Raw genomic sequence first — 20,936 nt, 5'->3', positions numbered from 1 at the left:
TGAGACCAACTGAAAATAATACGAAGCGGACATGAAATAAAGCTGTTGATTCTGAAAAAAGTATAAATGGTATTGAAATGCTGGTATATTAGATATATGTGTTGATTTGTTAAATCTCAATTTCTGGCCAAACCAAAATTGAGAAGTCTGAAGTATGTAAGAATGGGCGGCTGATTGACCTCCATCATAAAAATAACATTTTAAAGTTGAACTATTTCAAAAGTTCCAAATACTTAAGCATCAAAAAATAAAAAAATGTGAATGGTAGCCTGAGATTCAAAGCTAATATGAACATTTGGAATGAAGTCTCTAGCTGAAAGATTGTGGCAGGACTGGAGTAGGTCCCAACATTTGTAAAGTATACGAAAAAAATAAAGAAATAATAAAACCAGAGTTGAGCGCTGCTTACATTAAGCAGCTCTCAACTTAAATAAAGGTATGACTCACAAATTCAAAAGTAAAATCTTTGAACAAAAATATTTATTCTACATATGAAAATGTCTTCATGAGGTGAAGAAATATAAAACCAATGTAATGGAAATATATCGTCTTTTATGTCTGAAGTGTGTACCCACAATGCATTGTAATAATATAGACAAAACAACCAGTGTTCATATTGTAGGACACAGCAGTTCTCCTGGAGCTGCCCTGTCCATAAGGTAGGCTGGGGTAGGGTAAGGTAAGGTTAGGTAAGCTAGGCTAGGCTAGGGTAAGGTTAGCTAGGCTTGAGTAGGCTAGGGTAAGGTTAGGTAGGCTTGGGTAAGGTAGGCTAGGGTCAGTTACGGTAGGGAAGAGTAAAATAGGGTATGGTAGGCTAGGGAAGGATAGGGTGAGGTAGGCGGAGGGAGGGTCAGTTAGGCTGAGGGAGGGGGAGAGAGGGTCAGGTAGGGTGAGGGAGGGGGAGGGAGGGGGAGAGAGGGTCAGGTAGGCTGAGGGAGGGGGAGGGAGGGGGAGAGAGGGTCAGGTAGGGTGAGGGAGGGGGAGGGAGGGGGAGAGAGGGTCAGGTAGGCTGAGGGAGGGGGAGGGAGGGGGAGAGAGGGTCAGGTAGGGTGAGGGAGGGGGAGGGAGGGGGAGAGAGGGTCAGTTAGGCTGAGGGAGGGGGAGAGAGGGTCAGGTAGGGTGAGGTAGGCTGAGGGTGGGGGAGAGAGGGTCAGGTAGGCTGAGGGAGGGGGAGGGAGGGGGAGGGAGGGGGAGGTAGGCTGAGGGAGGCTGGCCCATAAAGCCCAGCCTCCTACTTCTGGTCCAGCTTTGCTCCTCAGTATTCTGCGTACTGCGACTGAAGCGACTGTAAAGAAGTTGTTAACCAATTAAATATTATTCCACTGAAATATCTCACCTTATGTATGTATGTATGTATGTATGTATGTATGTATGTATGTATGTATGTATGTATGTACTATCACAACTAGCATAGCAACGACACTTTCATAGTTTCTATGCTAGTTGTGATAGTGTTTTTGCTAATCTAGTTGTGATAGTGTAGCTGCTATGCTAGTTGTGATGGTGTAGTTTATATTGTAGTTGTGATAGTGGTGTTTCTATGCCAGTTCTGATGGTTTAGTTGCTATGCTAGATGTGATGGTGTAGTTGCTATGCTAGTTGTGATAGTGTAGTTGCTATTCTAGTTGTGATAGTGTAGCTGCTATGCCAGTTGTGGTAGTGTAGTTGCTATGCTAGTTGTGATAGTGTAGTTGCTATGCTAGTTGTGATGGTGTAGTTGCTATGCTAGTTGTGATGGTGTAGTTGCTATGCTAGTTGTGATGGTGTAGTTGCTATGCTAGTTGTGGTAGTGTAGTGGCTATGCTAGTTGTGATAATGTAGTTGCTATGCTAGTTGTGATAGTGTAGTTGCTATGCTAGTTGTGATAGTGTAGTTGCTATGCTAGTTGTGATAGTGTAGTTGCTATGCTAGTTGTGATGGTGTAGTTGCTATGCTAGTTGTGATGGTGTAGTTGCTATGCTAGTTGTGATGGTGTAGTTGCTATGCTAGTTGTGATAGTGTAGTTGCTATGCTAGTTGTGATGTTGTAGTTGCTATGCTAGTTGTGATGGTGTAGTTGCTATGCTAGTTGTGATGGTGTAGTTGCTATGCTAGTTGTGATGGTGTAGTTGCTATACTAGTTGTGATGGTGTAGTTGCTATGCTAGTTGTGATGGTGTAGTTGCTATGCTAGTTGTGATGGTGTAGTTGCTATGCTAGTTGTGATGGTGTAGTTGTTATGCTAGTTGTGATGGTGTAGTTGCTATGCTAGTTGTGATGGTGTAGTTGCTATGCTTGTTGTGATGTGTAGTTGCTATGCTAGTTGTGATGGTGTAGTTGCTATGCTAGTTGTGATGGTGTAGTTGCTAAGCTAGTTGTGATAGTGTAGTTGCTATGCTAGTTGTGATAGTGTAGTTGCTATGCTAGTTGTGATGGTGTAGTTGCTATGCTAGTTGTGATAGTGTAGTTGCTATGCTAGTTGTGATGGTGTAGTTGCTATGCTAGTTGTGATGGTGTAGTTGCTATGCTAGTTGTGATGGTGTAGTTGCTATGCTAGTTGTGATGGTGTAGTTGCTATGCTAGTTGTGATGTTGTAGTTGCTATGCTAGTTGTGATGGTGTAGTTGCTATGCTAGTTGTGATGGTGTAGTTGCTATGCTAGTTGTGATAGTGTAGTTGCTATGCTAGTTGTGATGGTGTAGTTGCTATGCTAGTTGTGATAGTGTAGTTGCTATGCTAGTTGTGATGGTGTAGTTGCTATGCTAGTTGTGATGGTGTAGTTGCTATGCTAGTTGTGATGCTGTAGTTGCTATGCTAGTTGTGATAGTGTAGTGTGTACTTACAGGAATCGAGCGGCTGAGGTATCGCCCGGAGGCTGCCTTCAGCCCGCTGTAGGGGCCCTTCAGCCCGCTGTGGGGAGCCTGTGGCCCCGGAGCCTTCTTTCCACTCGGCCTCCCAGGGGCGCCAACGTACTGACCGGGGTCCTGGGGCGGCACTCGGGGGCCCCGGGGGAGGAGGGGGGCCGCGGGGGAGCGAGGAGAGGACGGGGGGTGAAGTGGGCTGCAGGTCGGTGTGGCCTCCTCCATCTCACCGCCGTAGAGGTCGCCCAGGGAGTTGGCTAGCCTGGAGTTAGCCGCAGTGCTGAGGATCAATGAAACTGTCAGAACTACGAATAGCAGATAGTGCAGAGGTTCTGCACCAGAACCTCTAGGGGCTAACGCTAAGTTACCGCTATGCTACCAAAGGAGCTGCTCTAAAGGTTCACTCAGGGCTTGAGTCCTCTACTTAAACTAGGAGTGAGTTACCAAGACTTCTTAGACTAGGACCTGGGAGTGATTTCCTAAGACTCCTTCACCTTAGGTTTTTTTGAGTTTCACAATACCGGCTTCAGCTGTGGTGATTTTTCCTGAATAGGTTTTAAACATATTGTTGCGGTCTGAGAAAAGTGGAAAAAAATAAGACCGGTTCAAAAGGCATATTCGACGCCTGGGGAATGCTGGTGGATCCGTTTGAGTTTTTTTGAATATACTGCAAAAAGTTTTGGTGTAGTTAGCCTAGCTACACAGCATGCTTGTATAACTAATGTTAATGTTGTTGGAGCAAACCCTTTGTGATGCACGTAAATAAACAGTTGAATTATATTTTTGTTTTTTGAGCCGTGTTCAGGGCTGATAGGATAGAATACTGTACACATGCAGTGTATGTAACTAGTTTCAAGTAGTAAAAGTCCTTCCAATTCAGACATTATGTGATTTTATTTCCTTTTCTAGACCACTCGTCTTTCGTACTGCAAGTTAAATGTAAAGGTGCCCATCCTGCGCTGTGGTTCAACGCAGAGCTGGAGCAGCACTTCCACCTCAGCAGAAGAGCCATGCATGGTCTGCAGAGGTGGTTATTGCTTGTCTCCGGGATGTGTACAAGTAATTTTTTAACACTTTAATTTCAGAGCAAATCTTTTGATGCTACAATATCTTCCTCTTATTCTAACCCTAACCTAACCACCGACCTGAACCCAACCACCTGTGTGTAGAGAATATAAATGATGGATTACCTTCTGAGGTTTGAGGCGGACGGACTTCGGCTGACCCTCTTAACACCGGACCCTATAGGGACTCTAACACACACACACACACACACACACACACACACACACACACACACACACACACACACACAAGTAATTTAAAGGTAGGTATACAAGGTCTTTACCATAGAAGTGTGTACTTTAAAGAGTGTGTAGTTTAACAAGGTTAATACACTACCTGTGTAGTTTAAAAAGAGGTCTATACAGTATAGTTTAAAGAGGGGTCTATACCAGTGTAGTTTAGAGAGGTCTTTAACTGTGTAGTTTAAAGAGAGGTCTTTACCTGTGTGATTTAGACAGTTCTTTTCCTGTGTAGTTTAGAGAGGTCAATACCTGTGTAGTTTAGAGAGGTCTATACCTGTAGTTTAGAGGACTATATACCTGTATAGTTTAGAGAGGTCTTTACCTGTTGTTTAGAGAGGTCTTTACCTGTAGTTTAGAGAGGTCTATACCTGTGTAGTTTGGAGAGGTCTTTTCCTGTAGTTTAGAGAGGTTTATACCTGTAGTTTAGAGAGGTCTTTACCTTTAGTTTAAAGAGGTCTTTACCTGTAGTTTAGAGAGGTCTTTACCTGTAGTTTAGAGAGGACCATATACCTGTATAGTTTAGAGAGGTCTTTACCTGTAGTTTAGGGAGGTCTTTACCTGTCGTTTAGAGAGGTCTTTACCTGTAGTTTATATAGGTCTTTACCTGTAGTTTAGAGAGGTCTTTACCTGTAGTTTATATAGGTCTTTACCTGTAGTTTAGAGAGGTCTTTACATGTAGTTTAGAGAGGTCTTTACATGTAGTTTAGAGAGGTCTTTACCTGTAGTCCAGAGAGGTCTTTACCTGTAGTTTAGAGAGGTCTTTACATGTAGTTTAGAGAGGTCTTTACCTGTAGTCTAGAGAGGTCTTTACCTGTAGTTTAGAGAGGACTATATACCTGTATAGTTTAGAGAGGTCTTTACCTGTCGTTTAAAGAGGTCTTTACCTGTCGTTTAGAGAGGTCTTTACCTGTAGTTTAGAGAGGTCTTTACCTGTCGTTTAGAGAGGTCTTTATCTGTCGTTTAGAGAGGTCTTTACCTGTAGATTTTATAGGTCTTTACCTGTAGTTTATATAGGTCCTTACCTGTAGTTTAAAGAGGTCTTTACCTGTCGTTTAGAGAGGTCTTTACCTGTAGTTTAGAGAGGTCTTTACCTGTCGTTTAGAGAGGTCTTTATCTGTCGTTTAGAGAGGTCTTTACCTGTAGATTATATAGGTCTTTATCTGTAGTTTAGAGAGGTCTTTACCTGTAGTTTAGAGAGGTCTTTGCCTGTCGTTTAGAGAGGTCTTTACCTATAGTTTAGAGAGGTCTTTACCTGTAGTTTAGAGAGGTCTTTACCTGTAGTTTAGAGGTCTTTACCTGTTGTTTAAAGAGGTCTTTACCTGTCGTTTAGATAGGTCTTTACCTGTAGTTTAGAGAGGTCTTTACCTGTAGTTTAGAGAGGTCTTTACCTGTCGTTTAGAGAGGTCTTTACCTGTAGTTCATATAGGTCTTTACCTGTAGTTTAGAGAGGTCTTTACCCGTCGTTTAGAGAGGTCTTTACCTGTAGTTTAGAGAGGTCTTTACCTGTCGTTTAGAGAGGTCTTTACCTGTAGATTATATAGGTCTTTATCTGTAGTTTAGAGGTCTTTACCTGTAGTTTAGAGAGGTCTTTACCTGTAGTTTAGAGGTCTTTACCTGTCGTTTAAAGAGGTCTTTACCTGTCGTTTAGATAGGTCTTTACCTGTAGTTTAGAGAGGTCTTTACCTGTAGTTTAGAGAGGTCTTTACCTGTCGTTTAGAGAGGTCTTTACCTGTAGTTTATATAGGTCTTTACCTGTAGTTTAGAGAGGTCTTTACCCGTCGTTTAGAGAGGTCTTTACCTGTAGTTTAGAGAGGTCTTTACCTGTCGTTTAGAGAGGTCTTTACCTGTAGATTATATAGGTCTTTATCTGTAGTTTAGAGGTCTTTACCTGTAGTTTAGAGGTCTTTACCTGTCGTTTAGAGAGGTCTTTACCTATAGTTTAGAGAGGTCTTTACCTGTAGTTTAGAGAGGTCTTTACCTGTAGTTTAGAGAGGTCTTTACCTGTAGTTTAGAGAGGTCTTTACCTGTGCTGCTGGGCTGCTGGTCTGTTGTGGATCTTCATTTCCAAAGGCCTGAAATGAGCCCAACAGACAAAGACATGGTGAGTGTGATGATGATGTCTTCCTCATGAGCGCTGATGCGCCACCTAGCCTTGATGCTACCGAGGCTAACTCTCAGAGTCAGCTAGCTCCAGGCTAACTCTGGGAGTCGGCTAGCTCCAGGCTAACTTCCTGCTAGCTCGTACCGTAGGGCTCCAGGCAGGCGCAGCGTCCGACGGCCTTTTAGAGCTCGTAGTTCGTCTCCCTGGGTAACGATGGCTGCCGTCTCCCTGAGGTCCTTTGGCAAGACACAGGAAATACACATTCAAATACACAGGAAATACACTTTCAAATACACAGGAAATACACTTTCAAATACACATTCAAATACACAGGAAATATACAGAGGAAATACACAGAAAATACACATTCAAATACACATTCAAATATACAGAGGAAATACACAGAAAATACACATTCAAATACACAGGAAATATACAGAGGAAATACACAGAAAATAAACATTCAAATACACAGGAAATATACAGAGGAAATACACAGAAAATACACATGAAATACACAGAGTCAGCCCCCAGGGCGACAGCCAGCTCATCAGGAGCAGTCAGGGGGGGGCGTCTCGCTCAGGGACCCCTCGACACTCCGCTAGGAGGAGCCGGGGATCGAACCAGCAACCTTCAGGTTACCAGACAACCCGCTCTGCCTCCTGAGCACGGCGACACCATTTTGTGTGTATTGTGTGTCTTGTGTGTATTGTGCGTATTGTGTGTTTTGTGTGAATGGTCATGCATAGTTCTTAATCGTGTGTGTGATCATGTGTTGTGTGTCCCTACCTCCACTGGCCTGTCCGTCATGCTGTGGGAGGGGCTTAGCGTAAGGCCATCCATACAGGAAATTAGCCTCGACTCCGCCCTCCCCACTAGATCTGCTCTCCCGTCCTGCAAGGCCTTCTGGGAACTCTGCTCCCCCAGCGTCCAGAGAGCTGCCTGCTTCCTGTTAGACAGGAAGAGCACTTCTTAGACACACACCCTGCTTCCTGTTAGACAGGAAGTACACTTCTTAAACACACACCCTGCTTCCTGTTAGACAGGAAGTACACTTCTTAAACACACACCCTGCTTCCTATTAGACAGGAAGTACACTTCTTAAACACACTACCTGCTTCCTGTTAGACTGGAAGTAGCCTTGAAGTTGATGCCGTAGTTTCGACACTGGTTCCTTTTATCAACTGATTGTTTTTCCTTTTAACTTCTAAAATGGTTTGTTAAACCGATGTGTGACTCAGACATGACTTCTATATATATATATATATATATATAATATACTATAGTATGATACTATAATATTATACTATCATACTATAGTATGATAGTATAATATGATAGTATAGTATCATACTATAGTATGATACTATAGTATAGTACTCCTCTGATGCTATAGTATCATACTATAGTATGAAAGTAAAATATTATAGGATCATACTATAGTGTACTATATATATAGATATCTATAGAAGTCGTGTCTGAGTCACATGTCAGTTTAACAAACCACTTCAGAAATGATAAGGGAAAAACAATCAGTTGATAAAAGGAACCAGTGTCCAAACTACAGCATCAACTTCAAGGCTACTTCCTGTAGTATCATACTATCATACTACCATGATGATACTATAGTATGATACTGTAGTATGATAGTGTGATGATAGTATAGTATCATACTGTAGTATGATACTATAGTATGATAGCATGATGATACTGTAGTATGATACTATAGTATGATACTGTAGTATGATACTACAGTATGATAGTGTGATGTTACTATAGTATGATACTGTAGTATGATACTATAGTATCATACTGTAGTATGATACTATAGTATCATACTGTAGTATGATACTATAGTATGATACTGCAGTATCATACTATAGTATGATGATACTGTAGTATGATACTACAGTATGCTAGTGTTATGTTACTATAGTATGATACTGTAGTATGATACTATAGTATGATACTGTAGTATGATACTGTAGTATGATAGTATAGTATGATAGTGTGATGTTACTATAGTATGATACTGTTGTATGATACTATAGTATAATATTATACTATCATACTATAGTATGATAGTATAGTATGATAGTATAGTATCATACTATAGTATGATACTATAGTGTCATACTATAGTATACTACTCCTCTGATGCTATAGTATGATACTATATTATGATACTATATTATGATAGTGTGATGTTATTATAGTATGATAGTGTGATGTTATTATAGTATGATACTATAGTATGATAGTGTGATGTTACTATAGTATGATACTGTAGTATCATACTATAGTATGATAGTGTGATGATACTATAGTATGATACTGAAGTATGAGAGGAGCCTACGATTCGGTGCACTGAATCTCGGGAACGGCAGGACGAGTGTTGCTCACTCTTCTGGGAATTGTTACTCACTCTTCTGGGAAGAGATGCTAACTCTTCTGGGAAGTGTTACTCACTCTTCCAGAAAGTGTTGTTCATTCTTTTGGGAAGTGTTACTCAATCTTCTTGGAAGTGATGCTCACTCTTCTAGAAAGTGTTCCAGAAAGTGATACTCACTCTTCCAGGAAATGCTGCTGGGGCCCGATCACGGAGCCCGGGCGGCAGATGCGTATCCAGGCGATGGCTTCTGGGGCGGTGAAGCGGTAATGTTTCATCAGGTAACAGCCAATCAGAGTGCCCGTACGACCGAGGCCCGCTACAGGAACACACAACCAACAATGAATCTAGAGCAACACCGGCCTAAACCTGGGGTTAAGCTAGAGCAACACTGGCCTAAACCTGGGGTTAAGCTACAGAGTAACAACAAACTACTTCCAGGGTTAGAGGTAGGGTTAGGTTTAGGGTTAGAGTTAAGTCAGCCCAGTTAGGGTAAGAGGTGGGGTAAGGCTTAAGGTTAGGGTTAGGCTTAGAGGTAGGGTAAGGCTTAAGGTAAGGTTAGGTTTAGAGTTAGGATTAGAGTTAGGTCAGACCTTTGCAGTGGACGGCGACAGCTCCTTGGGTGCTTTCACAGACATGCAGGAAGCGCTGAATGATGGCGTCACTGGGCGTGCTGCCATCCACGAAGAAGAGGTCGTGATGCTGGAAGCCGGCGTCTGTGAAGCGCTTTGCATCGTAGACTTTCTTATTCAGGCGGACTACGGTCGTCACGTTGTGTTTCCTGAAGTACGGGAAGTAGGCTTCTGGTGCATGAAGAGGGTATCCTGAGAACCGAGAGAGAACCCTCTTAGGAACATGAGTATCATACCTCAGTACTACTACAGACCTGAGAACACTAGTAACACACCTCAGTAGTACTACAGACCTGAGAACATGAGTACCACACCTCAGTACTACTACAGACCTGAGAACATGAGTACCACACCTCAGTACTACTACAGACCTGAGAACATGAGTACCACACCTCAGTACTACTACAGACCTGAGAACATGAGTACCACACCTCAGTACTAGTACAGACCTGAGAACCACACCTCAGTACTACTACAGACCTGAGAACATGAGTACCACACCTCAGTACTACTACAGACCTGAGAACATGAGTACCACACCTCAGAACTAGTATAGACCTGAGAACACGAGCACAATAGTTCAGTACTACTAAAGACCTGAGGACATGAGTACCACACTTCAGTACTACTACAGACCTGAGAACCAGTCAGAATACTACAGTAATGTCATATTTCTAAAAAGGCCACAATGCCAACTGTTCAAGAAAGAAACGGTCAGTGCATTTCTTATATATTTATTTATTGAAGAAGAAATGTAACATTAGTTATTCATGTCACTGCCATCTTCATCTAAAAATCAGGGTGGGAATCAGACCGAAGGCCAACGTAGCCACGACGGTAAGTTAAGAGCTAGCTTCATTTCAAAAAAACATTGCTATCAGTTATCGTAAATACAAGCTAACTGCCGCCTGAAAGCAATGTGAGTTACTTATACAATAATAAGAATAATAATAATTATAGTAATTATAGTAATAAGCAGTATTGTAGTCCCAGTCAGGGACAATGGTTGTAAGGTAATAGCTTTAATATTTATAATAAAACGACATACTACAGTCATACTTTAATCTTACTACTTCCACAGTCATACTAGTACACTTTACTAGTATGACTGTTGTACTAGCAGAACAGTCATACTACTGTCATACTACTACATTCATTCTACTTTTAGGTTTATGTAAGGTCAAACTGTATAATAATTTTTAAAATGTCCAGGTAAGAGGCTAACTGATGTTTAGTTCTGATCAGAAAGCTTATGTAAGGTAAATGTATAAGTGGGACCTAATACCAACTCACCATTCTCCACTTTAGTTTTCAGATGAGGTCCACTAAATGCCAGAAACTTTCCAGGGACGATCCAGTTAAAGTCTCCATTTTCTACTCGCTAAGAAACAAAAAAACTCACTTTAATGTTTACGAGTGGTAGAAGATGTAATATAAGTATTAGTAGTCATGGTGTTACATGTCATATTAGTATTATAAGTCATGGTGTTACATGTCATATTAGTATTATTAGTCATGGTGTTACATGTCATATTAGTATTATTAGTCATGGTGTTACATGTCATATTAGTATTATTAGTCATGGTGTTATATGTCATATTAGTATTAGTAGTCATGGTGTTACGTGTACATGTAATATTAGTATTAGTAGTCATGGTGTTACATGTAATATTAGTAGTCATGGTGTTATGTGTACACGTAATATTAGTATTAGTAGTCATGGTGTTACATGTTATATTATTATTAGTAGTCATGGTGTTACATGTCATATTAGTATTAGTAGTCATGGTGTTACGTGTACATGTAATATTAGTATTAGTAGTCATGGTGTTACATGTAATATTAGTAGTCATGGTGTTATGTGTACATGTAATATTAGTATTAGTAGTCATGGTGTTACATGTTATATTATTATTAGTAGTCATGGTGTTACATGTAATATTAGTATTAGTAGTCATGGTGTTACATGTAATATATTAAAAAAAGATACACAACAATATTATCAACATCTCGACAGAATTGGTTGAGTTAAGATCTCCCCTCTGGATTCAGATTTGTTGTACTCCCAGTACTCCCAGTAACATACAGTGAGGGTCACATGGGGGCCAGTACTCCCAGTAACGTAGTGGGTCATACTAAGCATTGGTTAATGGAGGTAATGTAGTATTCTGTACTCTAGGAGCCTTGTGAGATTTGAGATAGTTTTACCTCATAGTGTTCGTATTCATCAACATCAAATGTCTCAAAGTCAAAGAAGTTGTGCTGCAGAGCCTGGAACACGATCCAGAAAACAGGTTTTAAGGTTAGTCATCCATCTTGTTTTGTAACAATTAATCCCATTTTAAACCCCATCTCTTCACTGCTAACCAACTTTGGAAATACCAGCACTATACTATAAACTATATTTTTATACTGTACATGTCAGCTCTATACTGTAGATGTCAGCTCTATACTGTATAAGTCAGCTATATACTGTACATTTCACTTCTATACTGTATAAGTCAGCTCTATACTGTACATGTCACTTCTATACTGTATAAGTCAGCTCTATACTGTACATGTCAGCTATATACTGTATAAGTCAGCTCTATACTGTATAAGTCAGCTCTATACTGTACATGTCAGCTTTATACTGTATAAGTCAGCTCTATACTGTACTGTGAGCTATGGGATGGCTTTCTTTCAGCTGCTTAAAGACTCACTCAAGACAAGAAGAAACAAACTCACTTTGCAGACTCCTTGCAGGCAGTCCAGAACCGATAGGTTGTAGGTACAACTGACCAGAGAAGCGTCCCTGGACCAAAAGAGAACATTATTATACAATATACTACTAGTGCTACATAAACATGTGTTGTAGTGGTACGGTGTGAGGAACGTGAGGTCGGCGGTTCAAGTCTGACCTCGACCAAACATATATAACCTAGCGACTGTAAGCGCTTGGCACTTGCTCTATGAACATCCTTACTGTACTGACAGCGATATATTGTTCCTCTTTCTTCTGACAAATGTATCTATTGTAAGTTGCTTTAGACAAATTGCCAAATGTCCTAAATGTAAATGTCTTTGGTTTTATATGGTCAGGGTCATATGGTTGGTGTTCTAAGGTTGGTTTAGTGTCAGTGGGTTTGGGGCTATACTGTAAATGTCAGCTCTATACCTCTCTCTGTATCTCTATTATCTATCTATAGTGTACATGCAGCTCTATAGTGTACATGCCTCTCTATAGTGTAAATTAGTGATGGGTCGGTCGCGAACGATTCGGTCAGAACGAACAAATCTCGAAGGTGAACGACGAAAACTGATTCCCAAAACAAGAGAACAGATTCTTTTTTTCTTTTTTTTTAAACATATAATAAAAATATGGTCACTTAAATAAAATATACAAACAAACAGAGCTTTGTCTCCCCACAACCTTATATTGATTGAGTCTAAAACGTTCTCATCGATTCAGTCAATGAGAGCAGGTAGCAATCGCGTTACATACCATCTGATTTAAAGAACGAATCAAACGAACGAATCAAACAAACGAATCTTGATAGTGAACGGAACTGAAAGAACTGATTCTCGGAAAATAATAGTTTGGCCCATCCCTAGTGTACATGCAGCTCTATACTCTACATGCATCTCCATAGTGTTCAGGCAGCTCTATAATGTACAGTGGGGCAAAGAAGTATTTAGTCAGCCACCAATTGTGCAAGACAAAATGAAAAATCACATTGTCTGATTTTTTAAGAATTTATTTGCAAATTATGGTGGAAAATAAGTATTTGGTCACCTACAAACCAGCAAGATTTCTGGCTGTCACAGACCTGTAACTTCTTCTTTAAGAGGCTCCTCTGTCCTCCACTTGTTACCTGTATTAATGGCACCTGTTTGAACTCCTTATCAGTATAAAATACACCTGTCCACAACCTCAAACAGTCACACTCCAAACTCCACTATGACCAAGACCAAAGAGCTGTCAAAGGACACCAGAAACACAGTTGTAGACCTGCACCAGGCTGGGAAGTCTGAATCTGCAATAGGTAAGCAGCTTGGTGTGAAGAAATCAACTGTGGGAGCAATTATTAGGAAATGGAATACATACAAGACCACTGATAATCTCCCTCGATCTGGGGCTCCACGCAAGATCTCACCCTGTGGGGTCAAAATGATCACAAGAACGGTGAACAAAAATCCCAGAACCACACGGGGGGACCTAGTGAATGACCTCCAGAGAGCTGGGACCAAAGTATCAAAGGCTACCATCACTAACACACCATGCCGCCAGGGACTCAAATCCTGCAGTGCCAGACGTGTCCCCCTGCTAAAGCCAGTGCATGTCCGGGCCCGTTTGAAGTTTGCTAGAGAGCATTTGGATGATCCAGAACAGGATTGGGAGAATGTCATATGGTCAGATGAAACCAAAATAGAACTTTTTGGTAAAAACTCAACTCGTCGTGTTTGGAGGAGAAAGAATGCTGAGTTGCATCCAAAGAACACCATACCTACAGTGAAGCATGGGGGTGAAAACATCATGCTTTGGGGCTGTTTATCTGCCATGGGACCAGGACGTCTGATCCGTGTGACGGAAAGAATGAATGGGGCCATGTATCGTGGGATTTTGAGTGAAAACCTCCTTCCATCAGCAAGGGCACTGAAGATGAAACGTGGCTGGGTCTTTCAGCATGACAATGACCCCAAACACACCGCCCGGGCAACGAAGGAGTGGCTTCGTAAGAAGCATTTCAAGGTCCTGGGTTGGCCTAGCCAGTCTCCAGATCTCAACCCCATAGAAAATCTTTGGAGGGAGTTGAAAGTCCGTGTGGCCCAAAAACATCACTGCTCTAGAGGAGATCTGCATGGAGGAATGGGCCAAAATACCAGCAGCAGTGTGTGAAAACCTTGTAAAGACTTACAGAAAACGTTTGACCTCTGTCATTGCCAACAAAGGGCATGTAACAAAGTATTGAGATGACCTTTTGTTATTGACCAAATACTTATTTTCCACCATAATTTGCAAATAAATTCTTTAAAAATCAGACAATGTGATTTTCTAGATTTTTTTTTTTCATTTTGTCTCTCATACCGGAGGTATACCTATGATGAAAATTACAGGCCTCTCTCATCTTTTTAAGTGGGAGAACTTGCACAATTGGAGGCTGACTAAATACTTTTTTGCCCCACTGTACATGTAGCTCTATAGTGTGAATTCAGCTCTATAATGTACATGCAGCTCTATACGCTACATGCAGCTCTATATTGTACATGCAGCTCTATACTCTACAAGCAGCTCTAATCTCTACATGCAGCTCTATACTCTACAAGCAGCTCTAATCTCTACATGCAGCTCTAATCTCTACATGTAGCTCTATAGTTTACATGCAGCTCTATAGTGTACAGGCAGAACTATAGTGTACAGGCAGCTCTATAGTGTAAATGCAGCTCTACCTGAATGGGAGGTAGAAGGCGTTGGTCCCGGAGGTCAGCGATCTGAAGGCCTCCTCTGGGGTCTTTTTCAGGTAGATCACCTGAATAAAGAGAAAGAACCACATCTTATCTTGGTGCATCATAGAGGCTCTTATTTCAGTATCCCAGAACTGAAGCCACAATGACGCCTTTGTTATCGGTCTTCAAGGACATCAAATATTCAACATCAAATATTCTACAGTTAATCATCACGTGATGAAAGTTTCCAGCCAAACCCGCCTTTGTTGGGGACAGCTCCCCCCTACTGTCTTTCTGTCCCCCCTGCTGTTTCTCTGTCCTATGACGTATCTCTACTGTTTCTACTATTTAGAAAAGCGCTATAAAAAACTGATTATTATTATTATTATTACTGTCCCTCTTTCTCTCTGTCCCCTACTGTCTCTCTACGGTCTCTCTAATGACTCTGTACTGTCTCTCTACTGTCTTTCTAGTACGTACGGAGTAACAGCCAATAAGCACGGCGGCATTGGCCCTTCTCCGCTGGTCGAAGGTTGTGTAGTGAACGATCCTCTTCCTGGTCAGAGTGAACGACTGGAGGAAAGAAACGCAATCAGTCACTTGAGAGATAGTATAGAAATAAGACCAAACGACATTCACACATTCAGTCACTGTACAGCAGAACTGACGAGCTCCACACGATCACACACACCGCCCAGACAGAGCTCCACACACACACACCGCCCAGACAGAGCTCCACACACACACACACACACCGCCCAGACAGAGCTCCACACACACACACACACCGCCCAGACAGAGCTCCACACGATCACACACACCGCCCAGACAGAGCTCCACACACACACCGCCCAGACAGAGCTCCACACACACACACCACCCAGACAGAGCTCCACACACACACACCGCCCAGACAGAGCTCCACACACACACACACACCGCCCAGACAGAGCTCCACACACACACCGCCCAGACAGAGCTCCACACACACACACACCGCCCAGACAGAGCTCCACACACACACCGCCCAGACAGAGCTCCACACACACACACACCGCCCAGACAGAGCTCCACACACACACACCACCCAGACAGAGCTCCACACACACACACCGCCCAGACAGAGCTCCACACACACACACACACCGCCCAGACAGAGCTCCACACACACACCGCCCAGACAGAGCTCCACACACACACACACCGCCCAGACAGAGCTCCACACACAAACCGCCCAGACAGAGCTCCACACACACACACACCGCCCAGACAGAGCTCCACACACACACCGCCCAGACAGAGCTCCACACACACACACACGCACACACACACACACCGCCCAGACAGAGCTCCACAGACACCGCCCAGACAGAGCTCCACACACACACACACCGCCCAGACAGAGCTCCACACACACACCGCCCAGACAGAGCTTCACACACACACACCGCCCAGACAGAGCTCCACACACACACACACACACCGCCCAGACAGAGCTCCACACACACACACACACCGCCCAGACAGAGCTCCACACACACACCGCCCAGACAGAGCTCCACACACACACACACCGCCCAGACAGAGCTCCACACACACACCGCCCAGACAGAGCTCCACACACACACACACCGCCCAGACAGAGCTCCACACACACACCGCCCAGACAGAGCTCCACACACACACCGCCCAGACAGAGCTCCACACACACACCGCCCAGACAGAGCTCCACACACACACACCGCCCAGACAGAGCTCCACAGACACTGCCCAGACAGAGCTCCACACACACACACACACACCGCCCAGACAGAGCTCCACACACACACACACACGCACACACACACACACACACCGCCCAGACAGAGCTCCACACACACACACACACACACACACACCGCCCAGACAGAGACCTCTGATTAGGCTGCCTGCGTTCAGCAGAGTGGCTAATGTAGTGTTTTGGGGATTTGATCCTTTTTTCTCTAAATTTGGGGCTTATTTCAGTAATGGTCCTAAAATGGCATAGATTTCTATGTTGACGCTCATATTAGACAAATGAGTATGTTTAAAACAAAAACTGGTTTTGGGTACACTGGCCACATATATATATATATAAATAGATACTGTGTATATCTGTATATATCTATATCCATATCTATATATATTTGTTTATATATATATATATTGATATAGTGTGACTGGTTGAATGAAGAGACAGAGGACCACTCTATAGAACAGAACTGAAACTACAGCCCTGCAGAGGAATGACGTTACTAGGGCAACCAGTAAACACTGGAACCCCCCTGTCTGGAAGATCAGGTCGGAGCGGTCCAACCCTTAACTTAACCCTTAACCCACCCAGACCCTGAGTGACTGACTCACTACTCACCCAGACGATGACCCACAGGCCCAACTCTAAACATTATTAGTTTAAATAATAATCAAGACATTATAGTGTGGAAGGGGCTATATACATATGTATATAAATATACATGTACTGAATGTATGTATGTATATACATATATATTGTATGCATGTACTATACTGCATATCACACATAGCTACCTTGAGTTTCTTGTTCAGTTTGCAGCAGTAGCGATACAGGGCAGCCAAGTGCAGCGGTCCGAAATCTGCATAGAAACTAGAAACACAAGAGTGCTTATCAAAATATATCAATCATTATTATTATCAAATTAGTTATGTGTTATACAAAGTGGAGCTATACTTAATCATAAAATGAACACAATATCAGAGATGAAGAAAACCTAAATGCTACAGCCGGTATGGACTCTTAAAAAACATCCCTTTATATCTTATTAATGATCAGTATGTACTCCTTTGAGTGTCTGTTTGTATATTTATCTTATTTATATTTTATTAATGACCAGTATGTACGCCTTTAATCGTCCGCTTGGACTGCAGTACCGGTTTGAACCGCTGGGTGTCGGAGACATATCGGACCTTTCATTTTATGAGAGGACTTAATCCTCATTAGAGGTCTTAATTCTCATATAAAGACTTAATTCTTATTTAAATATTGTATTCTGGTTATTTGACTTAATTATCGTTATTTGACTTAATTCTCATTATTTGACTAAATTCTCATTTAACTTAGATACTCACTTCTCGTACACGAACTCGTCGTCGGTGCAGAAGTAGTGCGTGTTTGCGGTACTTTTGGGTTTGCTTCGTAACGTAGCGAAATACAAGCGATCTGTAATGAATTAAAAGAGAATTAGGACTAATTTAAGAACAATTTATAATATATTGTAATGAATGTCATTTATTACATTTTATATAAGCAAACAGGACCGTGATATTGTTTTTAGTTAAACACAGGATAATGTGTGACTATTTGTTTTAGTCGTAAACAACCAGTAGGAGGGTTAGTACTACTGTGTCTACTATATAGTACTACACTGTCTACTATATAGTAGTATAGTACTTCTATAGTACTACTATCGTACTTAGTGTTAAGGCTCATGATATAAAGAGTATATCTGTACCTTTGATGAATCCTGAAGCTCCTAACAAATCAAAGTCTTTTTCTGCCATTTGAAACAAAGTAACCTTTCATCTCCTTAATGGACCGAGTCAGCTCAGAGTATCAAAACATCCCGATTACACTACACACTACACTTTATGTTCATAGACCGCTTCATCTCAAAGTGAAGAAAACACCACGACTTCTTTGAACACTTAAGTTAACCTAACTTCACTGGGAAATGAAAACCGAGCTGCTATTGGCTGAACAGAAACCAAACTGGGAGGAGTTCCTTCTTCCTGGCCGAGATTCTCTTAAAGGGCCGAACCCCTTATTATGACCAGATACACACCCTTATTATGACCAGATACACACCCTTATTATGACCAGATACACACCCTTATTATGACCAGATAAACACACTCTTATTATGACCAGATAAACACTTTATTATGACCAGTTCAACACCCGTATTATGACCAGATACACACCCTATTAACCAGATAAAAACACTATTAACCAAATAAACACCTTATTATTAACCAGATAAATAACCTAATAACCAGATAAACACCTTATTAATGACCAGATAAACACCTTATTAATGATTTATTAACCTCCTTAAAGTGCTAACCCTAACTCTGCTAACCCTTAAACTTCTAACACTACTATATAGCACAATACGACATATACCACTATATGATATGTTAACAATAGCAAACTATTCTTGTTTGTGCATGAAAGACTATGTTAAAATCCTTTTAATTAAAGGTGTAGTATGTGGTCCCTGTCTCAAGGAGCATCTTATTAAGGGTATCTTCTTCACAATAACATCTGATGGCACTGAATCATAACAATTCTCATTACCATGAGAACTACCTATCACACCAGTCTATACATGTATGAGTCTGTCCCGGACCACCTTTTTTATTGAAACTTGAAACCTAATTCACATGTGAAAAAAAGAAATGAACGGCCCCCAGTACCTTTCCTAAGCATTTTTAGAATTCAAACAACTGTTACTCCAAGTATTTCCGGGTCATCTCGTCAGCATATGTACAACATATTGTACATTGACATTATTTTGGATTCAATTATACCATATTTGAGACTTTAACCCTGACCCTAGTAACTGTAATCCAACTCAATGTTGGAGACTAACCCTTACCCAACTCCATATTGAGACTCTAAACCAAACCCTAACTCTAACCCAACTTAATTTTGGACACTAACACTTAACCTACTAACCCGACTCCATATTGAGACTCTAACCCAACTCCATATTCAAGACATTTCTATTCCTCAGGTCTCGGGACCGGGGGTGTCCAGAGTCCAGGACCCTACCCTGGTCCAGGACCCTATCCCTGGTCCAGGACCCTAACCCTAGTCCAGGACCCTATCCCTGGTCCAGGACCAGCACAGAGCCTCACCTGCGATCAGAGAGATCCAGACCCTCTGTGGGGGTGGCAGTTCGCTCTGGTCCTTCCAGGGAGCATCAGCCATGTCTCGAGCAGCCCTAGTGAAGAACACCACACGAGGCAGCTAGACCAGCGGCTCAGGTGGCCTCCTCAGGTTTCTGCTCATATCGCCGCCCGTGACGTTGTGTTGTTCCACCGAGCAAAGGTGTGAGTTTCAGCTGCCTCGAGTTACACTCGGCATTCACTGATAACCAACATTCAACTCACTTGTTTCCTACACTTGTTCCCTTCATTCAGCTCACTTGTTTCCTACACTTGTCCTACATTCAGCTCATTAATTCTGCTTCCAGTGCATTGAAACCCACAACACAGCATCTTGGTCACAGTATGAGCAGCATGTTCTGCTATAGACCCGGGGTTTGACCCCATCAGTCTATTCTACTATTGGCCCTATATATTAGGTATCAAGGTTAGGGTTAGCCCAAACCCTATATATTAGGGTTAGGGTTAGCCCAAACCCTGTATATTAGGGTTAGGGTGAGCCCAAACCCTGTATATTAGGGTTAGGGTTAGCCCAAACCCTATATATTAGGGTTAGGGTGAGCCCAAACCCTGTATATTAGGGTTAGGGTGAGCCCAAACCCTGTATATTAGGGATAGGGTTAGCCCAAACCCTGTATATTAGGGTTAGGGTTAGCCCAAACCCTATATATTAGGGTTAGGGTTAGCCCAAACCCTGTATATTAGGGTTAGGGTTAGCCCAAACCCTGTATATTAGAAGGCTCCTGTTAGAGTGAGTCCTACACCCCTCCATACCCAGGGGGTTAGTGAGTCCTACACCCCTCCATAGCCAGGGGGTTAGTGAGTCCTACACCCCTCCATAGCCAGGGGGTTAGTGAGTCCTACACCCCTCCATAGCCAGGGGGTTAGTGAGTCCTACACCCCTCCATACCCAGGGGGTTAGTGAGTCCTACACCCCTCCATACCCAGGGGGTTAGTGAGTCCTAGACCCCTCCATACCCAGGGGGTTAGTGAGTCCTACACCCCTCCATACCCAGGGGGTTAGTGAGTCCTACACCCCTCCATAGCCAGGGGGTTAGTGAGTCCTACACCCCTCCATAGCCAGGGGGTTAGTGAGTCCTACACCCCTCCATTGCCAGGGGGTTAGTGAGTCCTACACCCCTCCATAGCCAGGGGGTTAGTGAGTCCTACACCCCTCCATACCCAGGGGGTTAGTGAGTCCTACACCCCTCCATACCCAGGGGGTTAGTGAGTCCTACACCCCTCCATACCCAGGGGGTTAGTGAGTCCTACACCCCTCCATACCCAGGGGGTTAGTGA

General features: G+C 42.5%; 1 protein-coding gene across 2 annotated transcripts; it reads right to left on the bottom strand.

Moving 5' to 3' along the window:
• Window positions 1-468: 468 nt before the first annotated feature.
• On the bottom strand, window positions 469-20,058 carry cdc14ab (cell division cycle 14Ab). Of its 2 annotated transcripts, none has more exons than XM_079740364.1 (16): window positions 19,608-20,058; window positions 17,817-17,907; window positions 17,259-17,334; window positions 15,174-15,266; window positions 14,697-14,776; window positions 11,994-12,060; window positions 11,475-11,537; window positions 10,560-10,647; window positions 9,228-9,458; window positions 8,815-8,953; window positions 7,035-7,194; window positions 6,390-6,481; window positions 6,169-6,216; window positions 4,028-4,090; window positions 2,820-3,117; window positions 469-1,285 (listed from the first exon to the last, which is right to left on the bottom strand). In XM_079740364.1, the coding sequence occupies exons 1-16, from the start codon at window positions 19,678-19,680 to the stop codon at window positions 1,256-1,258; spliced, it is 1,692 nt and encodes a 563-aa protein (XP_079596490.1). In that variant the 5' UTR covers window positions 19,681-20,058; the 3' UTR covers window positions 469-1,255. The 2 variants fall into 2 exon arrangements, with proteins under 2 accessions (XP_079596490.1, XP_079596491.1); XM_079740365.1 differs by lacking the exon at window positions 19,608-20,058 and adding an exon at window positions 18,200-18,380.
• Between the last annotated feature and the right edge of the window lie 878 nt (window positions 20,059-20,936).

This window comes from Pollachius pollachius (assembly GCF_949987615.1).
Source record: "Pollachius pollachius genome assembly, chromosome: 7".
Classification (NCBI taxonomy): domain Eukaryota; kingdom Metazoa; phylum Chordata; class Actinopteri; order Gadiformes; family Gadidae; genus Pollachius; species Pollachius pollachius.
Note: the sequence above shows the minus strand (reverse complement) of the source record. Positions and strands in the feature narration are given on the sequence as shown.

Bases quoted from the DNA above. Each gene is read 5' to 3' on its own strand.
- cdc14ab (XM_079740364.1), bottom strand. From the start codon at position 19,680: ATGGCTGATGCTCCCTGGAAGGACCAGAGCGAACTGCCACCCCCACAG. The intron at 17,908-19,607 runs GTGAGGCTCTGT...AATTCATTACAG, and splicing joins CTGGATCTCTCTGATCGCAG to ATCGCTTGTATTTCGCTACG. The intron at 1,286-2,819 runs GTAAGTACACAC...ACTTCTTTACAG, and splicing joins ACCTCAGCCGCTCGATTCCT to TCGCTTCAGTCGCAGTACGC.